General features: G+C 42.9%; 1 protein-coding gene across 1 annotated transcript; it reads left to right on the forward strand.

Annotated features, from left to right (window-relative positions):
• Nucleotides 1-364: 364 nt before the first annotated feature.
• On the forward strand, nucleotides 365-17517 carry aldh1l1 (aldehyde dehydrogenase 1 family, member L1). Its single transcript, XM_079186635.1, has 23 exons — nucleotides 365-448; nucleotides 1484-1629; nucleotides 2772-3006; nucleotides 3084-3249; nucleotides 5024-5125; nucleotides 5265-5354; nucleotides 5900-6037; nucleotides 8226-8351; nucleotides 8433-8524; nucleotides 8766-8910; nucleotides 9001-9120; nucleotides 9338-9465; nucleotides 10026-10176; nucleotides 10323-10393; nucleotides 10792-10897; nucleotides 11226-11313; nucleotides 12656-12749; nucleotides 12839-12938; nucleotides 13019-13117; nucleotides 13499-13664; nucleotides 13791-13896; nucleotides 14453-14652; nucleotides 17043-17517. Exons 2-23 carry the CDS (start codon nucleotides 1503-1505, stop codon nucleotides 17096-17098), a joined length of 2706 nt encoding a protein of 901 aa, XP_079042761.1. The 5' UTR covers nucleotides 365-448; nucleotides 1484-1502; the 3' UTR covers nucleotides 17099-17517.
• The last annotated feature ends 6745 nt before the right edge of the window (nucleotides 17518-24262 follow it).

Here is a 24262-nt window from a genome sequence, read left to right on the forward strand (position 1 = left end):
AATATTCATAATATTTCTGTGTTTTTTGAGCATGAAAGGTCAAGTTTGACCTTTGGGAACAGTATGTGTGACAAAAAACGTAATTATTGTTTATCTCAGAACAGACAATTATGTTGAAATAAAATATAAATATGTATTGTCACATAGACATTTCTCCCCCCTTTTGCACAGTTAAAAAAAAAACCGCATCGGTCCATATTGTAATATTCTCGTATGATTTCTCAAAGTTGACATTTCCCAGCGTTATTGGGCTGTCTCAAACACATTAGAAGCCGATAGGCTGCCCCCTGCAGCCTCACGGCCCGCCCCGTCCAATCACTCTGCCTCATTTGCATGTTATGCAATGGATCGCCTGCCCGTGTGTGCCGGAGGGAGGAAATTAAAACCAAAGCCCTCCGTCCGATCGCTCTTTCCAGGCAAGCAGAGGAGCTCCGGGTCTGCAGGCGGGGTAAGGACACACACTTCACTCGCTTTCCTCTATTTCAGAAGTATTTGCACGAGGGCTTCTAAATGAGAGTGCAGACTGCCTATTTGGCACAAAAACGATTTGTATTGGTAATTTGACACAGATGGTGTTTGCAGCACCTGTTGAGGAAATTAAACTCCACATTATGGCAGCACGTGACTTGATCACGTGTGGTGAAGATAACGCCTGATTATTATTATGAATGATAGTTTGTGGTTAAACTTGACTGTGGGTCTTGAACTGTCTGTCTGGGGTGGCTGCTGTCGTTCAATGGTCTGTCAAAGCCCTTCAACTCCTCCGTGAATTTGATTGGTCAACACCTGAGACATGAGCCACACTGAGGGATGTGATTGGTTAGCGGAACTGTTTGGGGTCAACAAACGGGCAAACAGTGATTCAAACACTCAAGACAGTCATGATGACTGGGAACTTTTTGATTCTTCTAGAAGACTCTAAATGATAAATACATCAGACGGCATGATATGGTACATTCTACATTTTGGAAATGGTTGCTTGGTAGTGATCATATATTGATGTTCTTATGCGAAATATATACGGTCTTATGCTATCAAGTTTTTTATATATATATATATATATATATATATATATATATATATTGCATGTGCACAGTCTTAGTTTTGTTGCATGATTTATAGCATGAAACCACCATAGAACTGATTAGTTTGCTCTATGGACCTAGTCACACTGGAACGACTTTGACATGTTTGCATAAAGTGTGAGAGAGAGTGTGTGTGGGGGGGGGGGGGGGGGGGTGTGTGTCACTTGTTTCATAACAACCCTGAACCGCAGAGCTTTATCATGACATAATGCCTGCACATGTGCAAACCGAACAGAAGCACAGCACATCATGATATTCAGGATGTGAACCTTAGCCCAAGCAGCCCACTTGCAATTTGAAATGTATTTTGTTCTCACATAAACCATTCACTTTGGTTCCTTGTAGTGAATACAAACACATGTTGTATTTGTCCTGGTGTGTGTTGCCGCCTCTTTTAGAACACAGTGAGGTGTGAGGATGAAGATTGCAGTGATTGGACAGAGTCTGTTCGGCCAGGAGGTTTACAAGGAGCTGAGGAAGGACGGCCACACCATCGTAGGAGTCTTCACCATCCCTGACAAGGATGGCAAGGCTGATCCACTGGGTGAGAACTATACTGGCTGACTAAGTGCTTGACTTTAGGACCGGTTAAAGTGAAATAGTAAAGCTTGGGTCGGCAACATTGGAGAAACTATAAGACTGTGGTAGATTTTGAAATTTTCAAACATAAAAACATTTTGAAAGTAGCTGGCAGCGTTCGCTCCAAACGCTGACATCACGTTCCTCCGAAGCCATTCACCCAAAATTATCATAATTTATCATTTGTTTATTATCATAAACAACGAACATGGCTATTGTTAGCACTCACAGCTGTCACAGCAGCTTGTGAAGCGTGGAGTCAGGATGGGGCCAAATGAAATTTGAACTCTTCACACCACCAATTCTATAACTTTGCTCCAGTACACTATTAAAAAAAGAAAATCAATCTAGCTGTCTTATCAAAGTTGCACAGTCATTTGTATTGGTGTTCAAGTGCAGTGTGTCATCACCTGTGTGCTATCTTTATATCCGGCAATACAGTAGACGAGTATGCCTTTCTGTTTTATTGTTGGTTCGACGTCATAAACTTGCCAGAAAACCGAGTTAGTGAATAGTAGAAAGCAGCACGGAGGCCATTAAAAAAAAAAGCCTGGTTACTTTATATAGATTACTTATTCAGTCTGTCTTTCAAACTATAACCAGAGTTGGTGATTGCTGGAACAGTGGAAACACTAACAAAGACTTTTACTTTTACTTGAAAGAGTTTTATTTTGTTAATAAATGCAAATGAGTGTTTTACAATACAGACAGAGTCGGGTGGCTTTGAGGTGCACATACTGTATATCGGCTGTTTCTATTCACATCTAAATCTATGAATTAAGGTTTCGTTTTGACCAAAACCAGAGTTGGTGAGTGTTGGAACAGTAGAAAGCCTAACAAGACAGCTGATGAGTTTTACTCTGTTTCTGTCGAGTTTGAAGGAAATGTTTCAATTATCAGCGAGGTAAAGTTACTGTTGGACTGTTGGTCATTCAAAACGGCAATTTGAATTGAGGTCTGATGGACTATTCCACTATTCTGACAATTAATTGATTAATCCAACAAAAAAATGAGGGATGAATAAAAAAAAAGAAAGAAAGTCATGTATTAATCTTTATCTTTTGTATGGCACAATTTTAAGAGTTCGATCGTTCTTTTCTACCACAGCAACTCAGGCGGAGAAGGATGGTGTCGCCGTCTTCAAGTTCCCCCGGTGGCGCGTGAAGGGCCAGGCTATCCCGGAGGTGGTGGCTCAGTATGAGGCCACTGGCGCCGAGCTCAACGTCCTGCCCTTCTGCTCCCAGTTCATCCCCATGGAGGTCATTGACCGGCCCAAGCACGGCTCCGTCATCTACCACCCCTCCCTGCTGCCTCGCCACAGGGGAGCCTCAGCGATCAACTGGTGAGTCACGTGACGTTCATTAGGTCGGGGAGCGGCGTGGGCGACAGGCCTATTTACGTGCCGTCTCTGACACACAGGACGCTGATCCATGGTGACAAAAAGGGCGGGTTCACAGTGTTCTGGGCCGATGACGGACTGGACACCGGACCAATCCTGCTGCAGAGGGAGTGTGATGTTGAACGCGATGACACCGTCAACACAATCTACAAGAGATTTCTCTTCCCAGAGGGGATCAAAGGCACAGTAAGTGTGGTGATGGGACAAGGCATCGTGGGTGGAGAAAACACAGGCAATGTGAGGTGTTGTGGGCTGAGTTGGTATGAGAAAAAAACATGTTTACTATAAAGACATTCCATATACTCATTAATACAGATGCTTAGGATTGTCACATGAATGGAATAGCATTCCAAGCTCTAGTGTGAAAGATGATACCTTTGCTCTCACCTGCCATAGTTAAACTTTAACATGCTTCAGAGGTTAAAGATGGTCATCTGGCACACACTGTGGTGTGACGCAATTTTATAGCAAGTGCTCTGTCTGTTTAAAGGGTACATTATTTAACATCAGAATTTGGAAAGTGTAGGAATGACAAAACAATACAGATCTATAGTAATTTAGAGTGACGACTTATTTTGCTTCCGGAATTTCCCCTGAATCGTTATTTCCCATTTAACTAATGTAACTCCCGTATTCACTCTCTTTTTGCTCTGTTTTGGTCTCTACCAACCCCTGAGGGATCCGTATCTGCTAAATACTCCACTAAGTTCACTAAGTCTTCATGTTCACCCTGATGGATCACAGTGACAGTGAGTTTGGCATCAAAAATAAAATTTGGCATTGAAAGAGGACACATTGGCACTGGAAGAAGTTCCACTTCAAATATGAGGACTTTTATTTGGTTCATAAAACGTGAGAAGTGATTTTTGTCCTTTTTGTCCGCTCCAGGCACCGGTATCGTAACAGCAAGTTAGTGTGTTTGTGAAGACGGTTCAGAAAGTTATTAAAGAGCATCTTTGATGATATTCTTAGACGTTGTTTTTCACATGGAGCGTAACGTTAGCTATGATAGCTGACATTAGCTAACTTATGCTAACGTCAGAGCTTGTTGTAGCTGTTGTCTGCCAGACCAGCATGATGTCAGTTAAAAGTTAACTTCAACAGGCCCAGATCTATGTGGGGAAAAAAGGCAGACAGAACAGAATCAACTGTCGTTTATGAGTAAAGACTTTATGGTATGCTAGCTGTGTGGTGATGTCCGGCTTTAGAGCAGACTCAGGGTCCAGAAGAGTGAAGTTCTTCTGTAGATTAAATTTAAATAACGCTATCCTTGCCACCTCCCCTCAAACCCCATCACGCCAAAATGGTGATGGAAAGTTGAAACTTAATGCTATGAAAAAGACTGGAAAAAGATTCAAATATAGAAAAGACTGTCATTGGCAAAAAAAATATAAAAGAAAAAATATCTTTGAATGCCTGTCTTTTATTTCTTTCAGTGGAACCTTTTCAGTGCAAATGTTTCCGTTTTTTAAATTCCAAATAGTTTTTTCTATAACTTACTGTCACTGTTCTAGCTCCATAATTTCATGCCGTACAAAAACGCCCTGGAACAGTGGGACAAATCTAAAACATTTTGGTTTAAAACGTTATAGTTTGTAAAATGAAAAAATATACATTTCATAGGATTTTTTGTTTATGGAACAAAACCAGTGGTATGGCCCTTTTAAGTAGAAAAATAAACAAAAACAGACACATTGGCTTGTTAATAAAGTCAAATTACAAAATTTAAAGAGCACTTTCTCTCACTAACACTAATTTGTGAATCCAGGTGAGAGCCATTATTGTTACCCTTTTATAAAATGTTACGCAGGCACATTGACCACTCATGTAAAGTGAATAAGTGAGGGTATCGCGTTGTGGACCCTCCTGCTCCCCTCCCCACTTCCCCAACATAACAAACAGCAGGATGGCAAAGTCCATAAGGATAGCAGTGACTTGAACTGCAATGTTCTGGTTCCAGGTGGATGCAGTGAGGCTGATCGCAGAAGGGAAGGCCCCAAGGATCACCCAGCCACAAGAGGGAGCCACATATGAGTGCATTCAGAAGAAAGACAACGCTAAGGTAATATACAATGACATCCAGACAGATCAAACCACATAAATTCCAATTAATGGTTTTCTAGTAAAACATTTTAGTGCTTTAATTTGGGTTGTATATTAAATGTTAAGACATAATGACGGATTCTTCTGTTTGTTGGCAGATTGACTGGAACCAGTCTGCTGAAGCTCTCCACAACTGGATCCGAGGAAACGACAAAGTGCCTGGTGCCTGGGCAGAGGTTGATGGACAGGTAACGCAGCATCTGGACCGTGTTTTTCAATGCTCAGTTAGAACAAAAACTATCTATTCTGGCATTTTCACAATTATGAATTTTGGAAGCTAAACACAAAACATTTTTCTTCCTTTTCTTTCTTGGTTACATGACAGCCGAGTCAATCATAGGTTCCCAGTTGCATTGAGAAGCGCAGAATTTATTGTTATTTACAGGATTCTGTTTATTTTTAGGGAAATAGAATATAACATATACATATAGAATGATAGAATAAAGGGGTTTGAGCTTAGATTTGGTTATTTTTCTTGACTGATACGTTCTCCACACATGATTTGTTCAAGGACCATTGCAAATCCGGCAATAATTTAGTTTTTTACAATTTCTGGGTTTGATAAACAGTGTTTTGATTTTTAAGAAATACGTACCTAGAAGCGAAGAAAGAAAAATAGTTAGGTTGGGATTTTGGCTTCTGTCAAACAGCACCCACAAGTATTTCTAATGCCAGTAGCATTAGTAGAGTTTTATTAGACATTGTCCTCACCAGAGTGTCTCTCTTCCTATAGAAAGTGACTTTCTACGGCTCCACTCTGGTGGATAACGGCACCGCGGCTAACGGTCAGCCCCTGGAGATCCCCGGAGCCAGCCGCCCCGGCATCGTCACCAAGACGGGCCTGGTGCTGTTTGGCAATGACGGCAAGGCGGTAAGTCAACAACGGTGTTCGTCTTCTTCTTCTATGAAGTTTACGGCAGCTTTTATCCGTAGTGTTGCGTTACTACCATCTTCTCGAGTTAGTAGAATATGACCCCAGCGGCACCTTTTTCTTATTTTTTAGTGTATTGACATCATTTCATAAAGTAAATCCTGACCATCAATGGACGAACCTGGTGTGAGACTGACTCACTGTTTGGTTTGGTTTGTTCAATCCAAAGTAAACACACTTAGGAAATGTGTTTGCCTATCTCGGCTCTGTCACTAGCACCTGACACTGCAGAACCTGCACATAGGGCTGAACCATATTGGAAATAAATGACTTTTTTTTCCTGCGATAAACATCGCGATGTGGAAAAAAAAGTTCACTGGATGATGAGATGACGACTGACGTTGCGTTTTTTCCTTTCCTGTGTTTTTCTCTTGTTCCAAGCTTATTTTCAGGATGTGGTAGACCACTGGTGGGGCTGCTTTGGTTGTTTGGTAAATCCATCAAGAAGGATTGTGATTGGTAGTCCGCTGTGCAACTAACGGTGTAGCCAGGAACCGTTTTGTCAGAGTAAATGATGCTTATCAGACAGACTTCTCTTTTAGATTAGTCCTAGAAAACAGGGCTGCAGACTAACTTTTCCAAATTTCTCAGTTGGTCGTGCCATCACATGATTTGGTCACACCCTCTTTTTTTTTTTTTACTGCATGGTATTAATCAGTGGTGGGAAGTAACTAAGTACATTTAGCCCAAGTACTGTGCATAGGTACAATTTTGATGCTATTAATTTATTAATAATGAGTGAATGAAAAATAATGCATTGTTATACAGTAAATTAAAATATGAACATATATAATGGTATGAAAAATAACTTTTAGCAAGCAGAAATGCATTTTAGTGCATGATAGTATCAATATCAATAATCTAATATTAGAATTAGTGCTGGGCAACGATTACAATTTGTAATCTCAGGATATTTTTGCGATTAATCGCATTGTAATGCGCAAAATTCAATAATGAATTCAAAAGTAGTGTATTGCACACTTTTATTTTAAAAGTACTGCTATATGAACAAAAGTGCAATAACATTTGGTTTGCAAACACTTTAAACAAATAAGGTGCTTTTTAACAGCAGTATTACACAGTAGCAGTTAAAATACCGTTATGATTCTAATAATAGATATTCAGCCATTTTCTTTTGTAATGTTTGTTAAATTCTCAGTAGCGATAACTAAATTATATGCTTATTATACATATTCCAAACAAAAACACTTTAAAAACTCTAAAAAAATAATTTAAATGAATAATTTCAGACACTATGCAACGCTGATTACCGTAATTTGTGTGGTATTTGTTATAAATGTACGTTGACATAGAGGGTGATAAGAAGCTGTACATGGAGGGACTTAGGACCCAGGGGAATGTAGGTGAAGGAAACAGGAAGAGACGCCACACAAACAGCTGTTCACCACTTGCTCAGCCTGCGGGTTCTTGTGTTAAAAATGTCCGCTTAATAATAATAAAATAAACTGCCTTAACGCACGATAAAATAATTGTCGGCGTTAATTGATTAATGCGTTAATGCGATAACGCGATAACTTGCCCAGCACTAATTATAATGTAACAACTAAAGAGCGCATTGGGTACTATGTTGCAAGACACTGAATTGGAAACTCTGCTCTTTAGTTTATTTAAATATATATATATATATATTTTGGTAATTTTAAATGTAAAATATTTTCCATTTTTTATTCATCTGTTGACAAGATAATGCTTTCTTCCTACCACTCTTGTTTATTTTATCTGTAAAGGGAAGGTTTTCTGTTTTTATTTATTTTAAAATGTACAGCACTTTGAGCAACATGGTCTGTATGAAATGTGCTTTATAAATAAAGATTATTATTATTATTTAGGTTGTCAGACATTCATAACTTACATTTAAGGTACAAATCAATTTGCCACATCAGATCAGGACAGATGAACGGGCCGATACGTATTTCCTACAAGTCCTCAAAGGGGATTAAAATGACCTTAAACAAATGTCAGCAATGTCAGAAAGGGGTTAAATATTTTCCATTAACTCTAAAATATAACCTCTGCTAATGACAGTAAGGTTTCTATCCATTAATGTAAAGCTACCGGTGTCGTCATCATGGTCATGTCATGCCTCTCTGTCATTGTCTCTCTGCAGCTGCTGGTGAAGAATCTTCAGTTTGAGGATGGGAAGATGATCGCTGCAGCGCAGTTCTTCAGCTCAGGGAGCAGCGCCGCCGTGGAGCTCACGGAGGAGGAGAAGACCTTCGCTGAGCAGATGAGGGTGGGGCAGATGAAAAAAATATCTGTGTATTTATCCTGTAAAAAAAAGTCCTGTTTGACTCTTGACAATGTTTCCTCACAGGCCGTGTGGCAGAGCATTCTGACTAATGTCAGTCACATTGAAGACTCCACTGATTTCTTCAAGTCCGGCGCTGCGTCCATGGATGTGGTCAGGTAATGAAGGGGAAGATGGATTTATCTCCGTAAAAAAGATTCATCTAACTAGCGCGGTGGCCGTCGAAAATGTATTTTCCTAAACACTAGCAATTTCCATCATTTGATCAGTTCACTCGCATGATCAATTTACCGACGTCCCACTTCGACAGATACTTGAAGCTCTGCGACTTCATTCGTAATCGCTAGCTGTCACCTGGGACCGTGAAATCCCGATGGATACGTTTTCTTTCTCCTCCAGGCTCGTGGAGGAGGTGAAGCTGCGGGCCGGTAGCTGCCAGCTGCAGAACGAGGACGTCTACATGAACTGCACCTTCCGGGATTTCATCCAGATGTGCGTGAGGAAGCTGCGAGGGGAGGACGACGAGGAACTGGTCGTGGACTATGTGAGTGGCTGTTACCGGATGGTGCTTGTTCCCAATTGGCCCTCGAGAAGACCACGTGTTCACTTTCTTGATCACTGTTTGACCCCTCAGGTGGAGAAGAACACCAACAACATGACCATAAAGATGCCTCACCAGCTGTTCATTAATGGAGAGTTTGTCGACGCAGAGGGAGGGAAGACGTACAAGACCATCAACCCCACTGACGGATCGGTAAGAGACGGACGAAATGAACGCTGTTATAAACTATTTCTTTGTATTTTCAAGGCCAAATTAAATTTTTTTTTGTTTCTGGTGTTTGTGGCTGCAAATGATTTTGACGTAATGCAGGTTTTACAGATTTTAAAGTCTCCAACAGTAGTTTTCAAATTGTACCACTGTCCTCCCTGCTGGCTTTGTGATTTGACGTCCCGCGTCCGTTGCCCCGTAGGCCATCTGTGACGTGTCTCTGGCCCAGATAAGTGACGTGGACAAGGCAGTGGCTGCTGCCAAGGAAGCCTTTGAAGAGGGAGAGTGGGGCAAGATGAACCCCAGAGACAGAGGCCGACTGATCTACAAGTCAGTGCTCTTGTTTTGTTTATTATTAAACTTAACTCTTTAAGGCAGGGGTTTCCAATTAATGTAGAGGTCCAGTTAGAGAAAAATTACAAGAAATGTAGCAACTCGCCTTCAACAACAGTGAAGAAGAAGACTGCTAGCTAGCAACAGGCAGAAACCTCCAGTTCTGAAGAGTGAAGCCAATGCTCAAGTGTGTTAAACTTGCATTCTCTCTAATGTCCACCATGGGGGCGACTGCTCTGGTTGTATAGAAGTCTATGAGAAAATGACTCTACTTCTCTCTTGATTTAAAACATGAGTTTATGGTCTAATACAGCATGATGTTCCTTTAGGGTGGGGCTACGTTGTGATTGACAGGTCACTACCAGAGCCATATACGGCGTCTCTACGTTAACCCCTCCACATTCCAAATATGGTCACTTCCTTGACTGGTTGCAAAAAGTTTAGATGGCGACGGCCAAAACCAATGTGTGACGTCACGACAACGTCGTCCACTTCTTGTATACAATCTTTGGCTAGCAACCATGTAACCTTACTCCCCCCCCCCTCCCCCGCCACAGGCTGGCTGACCTGATGGAGGAGCACCAGGAGGAGCTGGCCACCATCGAAGCCATCGACTCCGGGGCTGTTTACACTCTGGCCCTGAAGACTCACGTGGGCATGTCCATCCAGACCTTCCGCTACTTCGCCGGCTGGTGTGACAAGATCCAAGTAAGACCGCCGCTTTTAGTGTCAGTCGTGAAATGAGATCAAACTCACCTTGAACTTGTAAAACTACCAAATAATCGTTGTGTATGGCCAGTCAGCAATATGATATTGATAAATACATTGAAATAAATGATGTTCTCTTGTCACAGGGCAGCACCATTCCCATCAACCAGGCCAGGCCCAATCGTAACCTCACCTTCACCAAGAAGGAGCCAATAGGGTGAGAGAGTGGATTCTGCATATCTGCATCATCAAACACACACACACACACACACACACACACACACACACACACACACACACATGTTGAGCAGGTAGAAGATGATTAACATTCAGAGGTTAAAGTGGGCAGGAGTGATGCGGCACCTTCCATTAAAAAGTTTCACCACTCCACCAGATCTGACTGGGAAGCTTCTAAAAACATGTGGCCGTTATCCCACCTTCAACCCATCATTACATTGCATATGTTATTTGAGATTATAGCCCTTAAAATTGTAGAGGCACTACCTGAAAAACTTTAGTTTGCTGTAAAACAGTAACTCAGAAGCAAGACGAGTCCATTCAGCACCTGAAAGGTGTTGCTTTGAATGCGAACCTCTTCCCTTTCGTTCCTCTCAGGGTGTGTGCCATCGTGATTCCCTGGAACTACCCGCTGATGATGCTGGCGTGGAAGACAGCAGCCTGCCTGACGGCCGGAAACACCGTGGTCGTCAAACCCGCTCAGGTCAGCCTCCACACTGGCAGTCAGGCTCCGACCACACAGAGCTCTACGTAGAATGGATGGCAGAGAGTCTGCAGCCATGCTAGCAGCTCCGCTAGGCTCTAACGTAGGCACAGCAGTGCTTTGAGCTAAATGCTAACATGCGGTTGTTAAACAGGTGTCTTATTTTGACATGCTCATATTTGATTAGCAGCTGAGGCCGGCGGGAATGTCTTATTCGTTTTGCAGGTATTTGGTCGTAAACTACATTTTGACCTGTAAAGCAAAGCATCCTGTGAGTGTCTGCTGCTTTAAAACAAAACCAGTCTTTTGTTCCGTCTTTTGTTCCCAGGTGACTCCACTGACGGCGCTGAAGTTTGCTGAGTTGGCGGCGAGGGCGGGACTGCCCAAAGGAGTGATTAACATTCTGCCTGGATCAGGTAGGAACAGACTCCGTCAGGATGATCATTAGGATGAAAAAACGTGACAAAACAAAAACAGCAGCGCGCATTCCTGTACTGCTTTACACAACTGTTCTCTGGGCAATATGGCCGACATTGTAACATCAAAAACATGAGTCTGAAGCTAAAGTTCGGCCACTAGATGTCGCAGTCTCCCTCCCCCGCTACATTGCATTCACTTCTCAACAAGTGGTTGCCAGTTATGTCAAGGATGTGCATAGGAGTGTGCATCTTTACTTATAGTACAGATTTTGTTGTGTATACAGGGGAGATCTCAGGTGGAGATTCATGAAGGTAACAGACTTGAAGAGAGTACGAAGGTTGTGTTGGCTCACTCCATCTTCTGCACAGTTACTTAATAAAAGAGATAAAGTGAGAAAATTGTCTCATTACTTGAAGTTCTTAGCACACCCTGCATATTTCTTTGACGGTTTGAGTGAGACTCAGACTGACAGTCGTGCCATGTGATGAATCTTTGTGGTAGAGTAATGTAGCTAACGCTATATATTCAGGTTACTTTGTGCGGTGGTGTTTCGGGATTAATTTAACATATATATTTAATATACTATGGCTAGTTTAAGTTAACGTTTAGCTCGTCAGGATAAGTGCAGGTAACGTTAAACAGCGTTTTGTCCACCAACTTCTAAATCACCTCTGATGTCCATCTTCAATATACATTGTAAAAATGTTCTAACCGTCTACATCAACATTTTTGCAACATCACTATTAAATTGTAACTTCTGTATTTCTCACTAATGTGGACACATTTTGAAATTGGTCCAGTATTGAAGGAGAACGCTGCAGACTGCAGCCAATAAAGTAATCGCTCGAGCAACTCCTCACCGTCAATGTACGTCCACTAAAAGTGCTCTGATTGTTATTAGAAAGAAAACATAATGGAAAGAACCCTGCAGAGAAATAAAACCTTTTTGTTATTGTGTCTCTCTGAGAAGTCTCGTTCTTAAATCCCGCGTAACATCCACATTTTCTAAATCGGCTAAATATTCAGCCATGACATTGAAAATCTTTAAATAACACGAAGCTATTCTTTCTGTTCTCTAAAAAAAGAAACTCTGACAACACAAACACTCTTCTCTCCAACTCTCAGTCACGTTTCCATCGGTGTCTTCCGGCCACAAGTCACACAGTAAACGAAAAGTAAAGAAAGGTTTCCTTTCCCTGTAGGGTTCATAATGTTGTCAGACTCTTTTAATGATCAGCCTGTCCGTAACAAAAACAAACGTTTAGTAGCTGCTGTCTAGTTACAAAGTTACCCTTTAACTAATGAAGCTAAACGGTTGTTATTAACCTCCTCTTCCAGGTGCTCTGGTGGGTCAACGTCTGTCCGACCACCCTGACGTCCGTAAACTTGGCTTCACTGGCTCCACTGAAATTGGTAAACACATCATGAAGAGGTGAGAGGGCAAAGTAGCTTTTTTACAAAACATGTCAAACTAAATGTAACATCACCGCTCATCGCATCTGCGTCCTCCTCCATCTGCAGCTGCGCAGTCAGCAACGTGAAGAAGGTTTCTCTGGAGCTGGGAGGAAAATCCCCTCTCATCATCTTCGATGACTGTGACATGGACAAGGCCGTTCGCATGGTCAGTTCATTCAGCATGTTGTTTGGCATTTTGCACATGTTTAAATAGTTGCGGAGGTAAAACACTCTTGTGTATTTCAGGGCATGAGCTCAGTGTTCTTCAACAAGGGAGAGAACTGCATCGCGGCTGGCAGACTGTTTGTGGAAGAAACCATCCACGACCAGTTTGTGAAAAGAGTGGTACGTGTCCTTCGATCTCACACTGGATGATGTTTCTCTATTTCTTCTGAACAGCTAGAGGCATTGTGCTTATTTCTGATCTGGATGTCAGAGTATTTGAATATTTAATTTGCAGTTGAATCCGGCTCCTGAGATGGAATTGTCAGTCTGCTATTCAGAGTCAGCCCTAGTTTGTAAGCTGCCTGTAAATGCTGATTAGAGGGGGTAACCTAAGACGTACGTGTCATTTTGCGTCCCTTGCCGGTCAAATCTCATTATGAAATCGATTTGTTTAGAGGCTATTTCCATTCTCAAATCTGGGGGACAATCCACTAGCTTCACTGAGCCAGACTTACCGTAGCATCTATCTCTCTCTATTTTCGTGGTTGACATTTCTCTCAGATTGATGAGATCAAGAAGATGAAGATCGGTGATCCGCTGGACCGCTCCACAGACCACGGCCCTCAGAACCACAAAGCCCACCTGGACAAACTGGTGGAGTACTGTCAGACCGGCATCAAGGAGGGAGCCACTCTGGTCTGTGGTGGCAAACAGGTGCAGCGGCCAGGTGAGGCATTGCTGTCTGCACTGCAGCTCGATGATGTAGTGAGTCTAAGATAACCAGTCCGTCTGGCCAGATTGGCTTGTTCCATAATCATTTTCACATCCAGGTCTGTATTGTGCCGTCTTGCAGGTTTTTTCTTCGAGCCCACGGTGTTCACTGATGTGCAGGACCACATGTACATCGCTATCGAGGAGTCGTTCGGCCCCGTCATGATCCTCTCCAAGTTCAAGAGCGGGTGAGGCTAATAGGAGACCACTTACTGACTCGTATCCCGATGATGTCACATTTACAACAGCTCAGAAAACGTTCACAATTCAACTCGTTCTCACTCCCAACTTGTCTGATACCATAGCATCGAGCGGGTTTGAGGGGTTGGATGGGTCAAACAAACAGGACTTTTTATCTTGTGGTAAACCAAGTCAAATTTAACCTTAGATTTGTTGCGTAACTTCCAAACTTTAGTAACGCCAGTTATGTAACAAAGTTATTTTTAGGTAAGAAACGCAGTTCTTTAACCCAAACCACGACATTTTTCTAAGCCTAACAAAGTACTTTTGTTGCCTAAACCTAATCAAGTACTTTTGTTGTGTAAGTAAACCTATGTTGGAAGTTTACTTTGAAAAGACACTATGCAGGAAAGTGACACATCATCCCTGACACGTACAAAACTGACGCTAGATCATCTGGCCACTGACCAAGCTGCGGTATTGGTGAGTTGGGAGTGAGAATGTGTTGCACAGATTCACAAAAAAAGCATGATCAAATCTTTCCTCTCTGTCTACCTGCCTCAGTGAGGTGGACGATGTCCTGAGAAGGGCCAACGCGACAGAGTACGGCCTGGCGTCGGGCGTTTTCACGCGGGACATCAGCAAAGCTCTGTACGTCAGTGAAAAGCTCAACGCCGGCACGGTTTTTGTCAACACCTACAACAAGACTGATGTGGCCTCACCTTTCGGAGGCTTCAAACAATCTGGCTTTGGTAAAGACCTGGGTAAGAAAAACTGCTGCGGTTACCAAGTAGCTGTAGTTCTTTTATTCATGTACTGTAATATAATTAGCACTGCAGTTAAAGTAAAGGAAATAAAGATACATTTAGGCCAGGGTTGCAGTAACACTTGGAATAGTTTGACATTTTGGGATAGTCGCTAACATTAGGAGTTTGATACTGTCTGCATGCTAAATGTGTAGCTAGCCTCCGCTGATTATCCTATCTTAGCATAAAGACTGGTGACGGAAACATTTAGCCTGGCGTTCACTGATAAACACGTTATATGTTGTTTGCTTAATGCTATTCTGCGCATGCGGCTGTCTGCACCAGCTCAGCTGCTAGCAGCTAACTAGCAGCTAACCAGCAACTAGCTCTCCTCCTGATGACACAAAGCGCTCCGTTCAGTTTGTCATTAGCTAAGCGATGGTTTTTCAACCTTTTCTGAGCCGCGGCACACTTTTTACATTAAAAAGATCTCGCAGCACACCAACAACCAAAAACGTTACAGAATGACACCTTTTAGCATAATACAGCATCTATGCCAGGGGTCGGCAACGTTTACTATCCAAAGAGCCATTTTGATCTATTTTCCACCAAATAAAATTTGTCTAGAGCCGCAAAAGCTATTTGATGTCACAGTTTATAAAGTTTTATATATAGTTATATTATATATACAAAAACTATAGTTTGTTGTATTTATAAAATGATAGAACAAGAATAAAGACACTTGTTGATATTTATTGCTATTTTATGTGTTACAACAATATCACACTCTTATGAAGAGGAGAGTTTGCTGCAGCAGTTGAGGAATCGCTCTTTTTCGCTCATCTCCAGCGTGATACTTTCCAGTAAATGCTGTGTGTTTGTTCTGGAAGCTCTTTCAACATTACTCGCCACATATCAAGCATACAGGTAAGCCAGCATCGTTGGCAGTGAAAGCAAATTAATACGTCCACGCAGAATTAAACTCTATTTTCCTCCATGACTTTTCTGTTTTTGGATTTATCCATTGATAGTTTACTGAGGGCGGGGCTCTGCAGATCATGATCAGCCACCTGCAGGGAAAGGCGCCTGACAGCGACGAAAGATGCAAGTGGCGGATCGCGTAGCGTGGCCGTTTTTAAATATATTACTATTTTGCTCGACAGAGTTCGAATCTAGGTTGATGCGATCTTTCCATAAATGTATTTTCTTCAATGTATTTCTTCATACGTGGCTGTGATGTAGTGCTCACTTATACAATCGTAAACCCCGCTATATATATATATATATATATATATATATATATGAGATGTGGCTTTTAGATCTCCAGCAATATGTTTGTGAATGTGTGACGAATCTGGCAACAGAGGCAGAAAACAGCTGCTGCTGTTACACGAACACAACACACGCACGGAAGGAAACCAGTAGGTTTGAAAACCAGTAGGACGCAACACCCACTGCATGCCCAGTGTACGTGAATAGTCGCATGATATTCGTTATCAGGCATTTAAGTCTGGACGGAGATCATCTTGAAAACAATGCTTAAACGCCATGTGGACGGAGGACTGAGGGAGCCGCAACAGAGGGGCCGAAGAGCCACATGACCCCTGATCTATGCAATGGTGTCAAACTCAATCTCAGAGAGGGACAAAACAAAAAATTGGGACTACGTTGAGGGCCAAATAGAGTCACCATTTCATAAACAGGATAGAAGGGATATTGGACAAAGTGCAAAAAAATACATATTTAAGTAAGCTACATTATTGTATGCATACGTACGTTTGGCATCTTCTCTTGGCTGCTAGTTCATTAATATCTGGGGTTAGGTTCTGTGGAAACCCTCAAGATGAAGTGAAGGTCTGCATCAGTGAGACGACTCCTGTGTGGGTTTTTGTTCATCTTCATCACAGAGAAAAGCTGCTCACACAGGTATGTGCTTCCAAACATGCAGAGCGTTTGAGCAGCAGGTACAGTAGGCGGAGTTGAGGCATCGTTTCGGGGGTGAGGTTGGAAACTGTGCAGCGCCCACAGAGTCACACTTGGTAGCCATCTTTTACAACCCTCTGTGTACTTATTTCTTGGCTTCCTCTACAACCGTCCCCAGTGGAAGCTCCACTGATCGTTGTGTGACAGCTCCCTTTCCCTCACCACCTGGCTCGGCATCCTGTTTGTCATGCACACAATTGAGCTGTTGTCTCTTCAAAGAGTGACCTGTGCTTAAAAGGTTAACTGGCTGTGTGCATATATTTAGTATTGGTATCTGGATAACACATTCTAACAGTGCAGACATGTATCAGATTACTATATCAGATATTGACCACATGGTGATACATTTTAATGCACACATACATTTTCCTACCAGTGTTGATTAATATCCATACTTACAGTCGGTGTCTCTGTCTCTCCGACAGGACAAGATGCTCTCAACGAATACCTGAAGACGAAGGCGGTCACCATCGAGTATTAGGTCAAATCACAGGAGGAAGAGGAGGCGAGACAGCAGCTGCAGCCTGAGGCACGGACATGTGTGGACACTGACCGAGCAGAGACGTGCAGAGGGATGGACAGGGTCATGTGGACGAAGGACTAATCCATGAAATCAACTTTGAGTTGACCAATAATACTGTATGTGCCTTAACATGTTAAATTAGTCTAACACCGAGCCATGTTGTAGAAAGTGGAACTATGCAAATGAAGAAGTGACCTCTGAGACTGTTTTGTTATCAATGTGATTGAGTTACATTTTTCAGAGATTGCATTCAATTGTAATATGGCTTACATTAGGTCAAAAGTCTAAAGAAATGTAACATTTCTAATCAGAATGTTTTTGGTGATCAATAAAAACTGCTGAGCACCATCACTGCTGTGTCCCTCTTTATTCATGTTGCGTTGGTACATCTCTGCTTAACTTCATGATGCAGTTGAATTTAGATAAAACCCACCAGTGTTGCGCAGTAACATAAGCAGCATGTACTTATGCAGGCAACATATACTGTATATGTTCATACAAACCCAGGGTTCCAGTCATTGAAAACACATGTGACATGAGAGAATATATGAAACCTTGTTTTAAATGTTTAAATCTTCTTATATACAGTCTGTGGTTCATATACAGTGCTGCAGGAATATGTTTCAAAACCCAGAAATGAGTCCGCATTGCTTCCGGTTCCCTCGTCTCAGTCATTGGGTTTTTTCGATGTTTTTTTAGGTTATTTGTCTGAAATAAGGTCTGTGGTTAACACAAGCTTAAGAGATTTTTATAGTTTGTTGTACAGTATAAAATATGTCAGTAAATAACCCACTCCTGAGTTTTGAAACTGTCACCTGTCTTAAAAAAGGCGGTTGCTAAGAAGTGGCTAAATGAGACTTCTACACGGTAAACGCCGTCTAGTCTGCCTTTACAGCCGTGTGGATACTCATGCCACTGTGGTGTAGTTGGTTAGCTTTTTGCTTCAGGTTAAACAAATTCATAAAAGTGTTAATTTGTGAAGATTATTTAACTAAACAAAACATCTAAGTATCATGAACATAAACATTTTCTGCAATAGTCTCAAATCCAATGGGATAATCCCGTTGTCTTTATGTGTAAGGGAACCAGTGCGACGCTAACGTCCAGGGTTGACCTGCAGAAATACTTCCACCTCTGCAGCTCTCTATCATGTTATCATTGGTTAGCATGTTTGGTTCAGTTGCTAAAGTTGAAAGTTGTGTTAACGGTACTTTTGTACTTTGCTAGCTTTGTCTCTTCAAACGCAGTGCTGCATTGTTAAAGTCAAATGTACCGTTACGTGTCATGAAAGGTTGATTGGTGTTGAGCTACTTTGAACCCAAATACAGCATGAAGCAAAGCTGTCTGTGACAGTCTGGTGCACATCAGCAACACCAGTAACCTCCTGTCGTGGTGGTAGCCGTGCCCCAGCTTAGCTCCCGCTCTCCTCCCCGGCTTGTCTTTCTGTGTGTGTGTGTGTGTGTGTGTGTGTGTGTGTGTGTGTGTGTGTGTGTGTGTGTATGTGTGCGTGTGTTTCTTTTCCTTGCATTGCTTTGGAGAATGACATGAACTGTTCCCTTAGTGCAACCTCACCATCGTCCTGCCTGGTCTGCCATCCAGCACGGTCACCATTGGTTCCATAAACAGGCCCAATCCCAGGCTCCACACTCACTGACTTTGAGGCGCGTTCCCCGCAAAGTATTCATAGTATTGTGACGTTAAACACGGGGTTACCAGTGAACGCTGGAGATGTAAAAACAAAAAAGGTACACAAAGAGGACGGCACATTGGTGTTCAGCCTGGCATATTACATTTTGGGCCACAAAAATTCTCCTCACTCCTCTTGTCAGTGTCCTGCTTTTTGGGTTCTCACTCACTGATCATAACCCCAATTCAGACATTCAAAAACAACATACCCTGACAGTTTTCAGAAGGTTTATTATTTAATCATATTTCTGTTAAATACTGGACTATTTATTATATTGATTAGCAATAGCATTTTTCTATAATTGTACTCATTTGCGTTTGTAATACATTTGTTATAATGGCCAGTATGTGTCATGTGAGTTACCTTTAAAAGGTGCAATGTGTAGGAATTAAAAAACAAGCTAATTCCAAAATATTAACATTATCCAGAATGTGAAGAAGTAACATATTACTAGAAGTAATGTATTGTGTTGTAGAGATACTGCCAACCAGCAAGGTCCTTCTGTCTATGTCTAAAAAAAACATGTACCCGGAGGAATCGTGAGTCTCTGCAGCATCCAGTCTGTCCTCAGTCCAACATGAGAGGACGAAGACGTAGAGCTGCCCCGAGGGATCGTCAATAATACATCCATGGTTCTCAGTTTTTTTATTGGATTAATTCCAACGGTGAAAAAACAATAAGATGCCTGGCACTCTTCCAAGTTTCAGCAGTTTGATTTGTAGTTAGTTCAGAGTTTTTGTTTTTTTAACTGATTGCTTTAAATTTAAAATGTATGGAACCAGTAGTGGAGGGGAAATGCAGAGCCTTATTTCGATGGACCAGGTGGTTAGGTATTTTGTGTTGCACCTTTAAGTTTACTGACCTCTTTTTGTTTTTCTTTAAATTACCATTATTTTGGCAAACTCACATACCCATTTAAGTAATGATCAGCACTGGTATTATTAGCTTATCGTCAAAATGGTACAAGAAATATCGGTAACATCACAAATTAAAAAAGTTAGGTACCTTTAAACGTGCTTTAGTTGTAGAAAACACAGGTTGCAGTATGAAAAGTACATTACGATAAACAAGTATCATAAATATGTCATCTATCTTTTTTTTTTTAAACTAACTTAAACTACTTATTTAACTCGTCCCACCCTGAGACTGTATGGTCCCACCAGGTAGAGCATCACACAGGACGGAGCTGTGCTGCCCTCTGCTGGATGGCAGCTGAATTGTCCATCATGCCGACATGTTTTTCATAAAAAAACACGGTGGGTGCTTTTGGCTCTTGCATACCGCGTGAACAGCCCCCTCTCGCCCTTTTCATTGGTGCCTTCTGAGAGCTTTGGGATGGGCACAATTCTGCTGGAGCGGGTGCCACAACAATGCGCGGAGAGGCTCTCCGCCAGGGACAGGGAGTGGAAGAAGAAGGTGCCGTGGATCAGCAACAGGCCTAATGTGGCCAGGTAGCGCGAGCCTTAGATGTTATTTGTTATTATGCAATGACAGCTGACGGAGACAGCGATGCTCTCGTGCGTCTCTCGAGCTGTCTCCTCCGTGGCGACACGGGGATGCTCCCGTGCAACTGCACGGATGCTCCCGCGTCCGCGCTTTGATCTCCAAACGCGGTGCATTAGTCCGTCGTCTGTGTAATTACAAAAGAGACCCGTCTTGTGTGCACTGCAAATAGCTAGATATACGTTCATACATTTCATTTATGCCGCGTTATTCGGTTAATTGGTTGTGTTTAATGTCAAATGATTTTCTCTTTTTTTTTTTCAAGCACCAAAATGGGCAGGCGGCAGCCACAAAGGAAGTCCCTGCAGCCGCAGTACACGCTGCCAAGTCAAGAAAATAACAACGAGAAGGTAAGCGTGAGGTAGAGCCGAGAGCACGAGTCAATTAGTCGATTAGGTCACAGAAATTAATCGCCAACCATTTTGATAATCGATTATTAATTGTTCAAGCAGAAATGCCCAACATTTGCAGATAAGAGCTTGTCGGATGTGTGTTTTTCACTGCTTTAGCCGCTGTTACTATAAATTGAATATGCTTTGAACTTTTGGTCGAACAAAAGCAAGTAGTTTGAAGACATCACCTCGAGCTCTGGGAAATTGCTGTTTTTTTAAAACACAATTTTCAAGTATTTAACCGATTCATTTAAAAAAAAGTGTCTTGACTAATCAATAGTGAAAAAGTTGCAGCATAACTGAAATAATGATGTGTTTAAAGGTGCAATGTGTACCGCCTAGCGTAGCCTCTTCACATTCCGTTGGCAATGCTAGTTCATTATTTGAATGTGTTAACATAGACTGTTTATAAGAAGTGGACGTAGTCATCTTGATGTCACCCATTGGTATGTGGACTGCTGTTTTGAAACTTTGAGTTATGCGCTTTGGCCGTCGCCATCTTGGCTTTTTGCAACCAGTGAACGAAAGTGAATTTATTTGGACTGCGGAGGAGTGACAGCTATACAGCTCTGGTAGCGACCTGTCAATCACCGTGTAGCCCCGCCCTAAAGCATACCCTGCTTTATGGTCTGTTTGGCTCTAAATGGACCATCATTTACTAAATGAACATCACGCTGTATTAAAGAAGACTTGAAACTAGAGATTGAGACCATAAACTCATGTTTACAATGTTTACTGAGGTAATAAATCAAGAGAGAAGTAGAGTCATTTTCTCATAGACTTCTATACAACCAGAGGAGTCGCCCCCTGATGGACATTAGAGAGAATGCAGTTTTTTTAAGACACTTCCACATCGGCTTCACTCTTCAGAACCGGAGGTTGCCGCCTGATTTTAAACAAAAATTCTGGCCACATGTTACACATGTATTAGTGATAAGATGAAAATGTGTGCAGGCTTAACAGTGCGTCTCTGTCATCACAGAAGCTGCAGCAGAGAAAAAAGCCGAAACCTAACACCCCCTCGACCAAACCCGTTACTTCTCAACACAGGTGAGATTGCTGTTTTATGCAAATTTCGTGCCATTCTGTGCTGCCTCTGAGCTAATATTTAATAATTTGCTTTTCCCTCTAGTGCTCAGGAAACCTCAGAGCCAAATTCTCCCCCGCTGTGCCTCGCAGAGGACAGGATGGAACCGAAGGTGCGGCCAGCTGCTCAGCACTGCGGCCACAGGGAACACAAGCACACGGGTTTGAGAGGGAGCAGACACACACCGGCCTTTCCCTGCCACCGCTTACCTCCTATGAGTCCTGATCCGCATGAGGAACCGTCCCCAAACCCAAAGGTAGGGAGCCCGAGCAGCCATGGAGAGGGGGACAGTGACACCGACTTGTCTGAGTCGGAGAGACTTCCTGCGCCGGCCTGTGGTCGCGTTCCTCCACAGCTCCAGCTGAGGCCGGAGCTCATCGAGGCTGAGGACTACTCCTCTTGCAGGCCCAGAGGACACAACCACGGTGGTTTGGACTTCCCAGACTTCCTTCCTCCGCCTTTCAACTCCTGGAGCCTCGGTCAGCTGGCCGTCTTCTACAACACGGAGGGCCGGGGGGCCCCTCGGCCCAGGCCCGTGGGCCCTTTGGAAAGGTACCTGGAGAGGATGCTGCAGCTGGAGTGGCGCCAGATCCAGACTGTCCAGGAGGAGGGCGGGACGCCGGCGGTGTCAGATGTCGTATCCAGCTGCCACAGGTCGTCCGCCGCCGCCTCGTCGCGCCTCAGCTCTCCGAAGTGCATCCTCCAGTGTCAACGTTCCTTCCCCCTCAACTTCCTCTCCTCCCTGGCCAGTCACTGCGCTCTGCTCTCCGGCTGCGCCTGCACCCTCTGCCGCCTCCGCTACTCCGCCTGCAGCACGCCGTCGTCGTCGTGCTGCCGCTCCGCCCGCCAGTCCAGACTGAGTCCCACGCCGGAGCGCAGCAAGGGCCCCGCATCACTCCCCAAAAGGAGCTACAGCGAGAGCCGGGTGTATTCCGCGGACAGGAGCTCTGCGTCCCGAGCTCAGAGGTTCGGCAGCCCCGCGAGGACCAACAGCCACCTGAGGAGAATGCAGGCCTCGGGCAACATCCGCAACCCCGTTCACGGTGCTAACGCCAAGCCTCAGTCCACTGCCAGAGACTCAAGTGTCGGGGACAGTTTGGGAGCGTGGGGGGGCGGGTCGGACTACAGGCCCGGGGGGTTTCGGAGGAGGAGTGGCTCTGAGCAGAGAAGAGGTGGAGTTGAGAGACAACAAGGTGCATCGGTGAAAAGACGAAGCGGTTCCGAGTGTAGAAGAGGAGGAGCCGAGCGGAGGAGAGAGGCTGAGCTCAGGGAACAGGAAATAAAACCAGATGCCCTCACTGCAATAATGGACAATTTACCTGGGTCCAAGAATTGTCCAATAAACCGACCAAACAGACCGAAACAGGTTGAATTTGTTACATAACAGCAAGTTGAGGGCTGTAAGTGTAATCACAGCTGCAGTCGTCGCCTTTATTATTTGATTATGAATGTATTTTTTCAATATATTTTTCCTTATTTGAACAGAAAGTGCAGCAAGATTGTAAACGTACTTTTTTTTCTTGAGTGGATGTTTTGCTTTGCCAGTTGTTTAGCTATTTATTGTTGCATTATTACGTTTAATCCAATGCTGTGATTGCAGTCAAATAAGCTAATGCGACTGTGGATGTTTACATGCATTATCCATCATACATACAATAAATCCTTTGAGCATGTGGATATTTATTTTAGTTTCCGATTGCAATCAACCCAGGGAGCCTTCGTCAGCACAATACACAATGTACTGTATATATTTGTATGCAGGAGTTTTCAACACACCACGAGTGATTCTGTTTTGGTCCGTCAAAAAAGTAACTGCATAATAAAAGTTATTAAAGTTCACCAAACAATTGTAATTGAAGTGTGTGATTCTTCAAAGTCATGGGTACACATGTGGAAAAAGCTCCGTGAAGGTATAGGAGGAAATACTGGGGGAAACCCTGCTGCATCCGGCAAGACAACTTCAAGTCTGAGATTTTCTGAGGTCAACTCAGTGTCTGGACCTCATTCCAATATACTTGTAATGGCTGGACCTGTATATTGCTGGTCACTTACGGTCTCTGTGGCTCTTAACAGAGCCTGAGCAGTTTGGAGAGAAGAATGTGGGGAGATTTTGCAAAGCGTGACAAATAATCCCATTGAATCAATCACAGCCTATTTTGTCAGGTGATAACCTGGTTATCTAGGTCCTAGAGGAAATCTGAGGGGTGGAGGTGAGTCATTGTAGTAGGCGAATACAGTTTGAGTGTTGAAAGATAAATGCCCATTGGGATACATACACTTAGAATGAAAGTTTGTTGTCTTAATGCAGCCTTGAAAATATCAAAGTACTTTGTGTACACCTTTGTATATTACAGATCGTGTAAATGTAAGCCTCTAAAAAAAAAAAAGAAAAGAGAAATAGAAACTAAGTTGCTAAAATACAAGGCAAGCAAATATTGTCATGGTGCTAAATG

Source organism: Pholis gunnellus, assembly GCF_910591455.1.
Source record: "Pholis gunnellus genome assembly, chromosome: 3".
Lineage (NCBI taxonomy): Eukaryota > Metazoa > Chordata > Actinopteri > Perciformes > Pholidae > Pholis > Pholis gunnellus.

What these genes read in the sequence shown, in the direction of transcription:
- aldh1l1 (XM_079186635.1), top strand. Translation starts at nt 1,503, where the DNA reads ATGAAGATTGCAGTGATTGGACAGAGTCTGTTCGGCCAGGAGGTTTAC. An exon ending in ACCAAGAAGGAGCCAATAGG is followed by an intron (nt 10,394 to 10,791) that starts GTGAGAGAGTGG and finishes CGTTCCTCTCAG; the next exon opens with GGTGTGTGCCATCGTGATTC. An exon ending in CAAACAGGTGCAGCGGCCAG is followed by an intron (nt 13,665 to 13,790) that starts GTGAGGCATTGC and finishes GCCGTCTTGCAG; the next exon opens with GTTTTTTCTTCGAGCCCACG.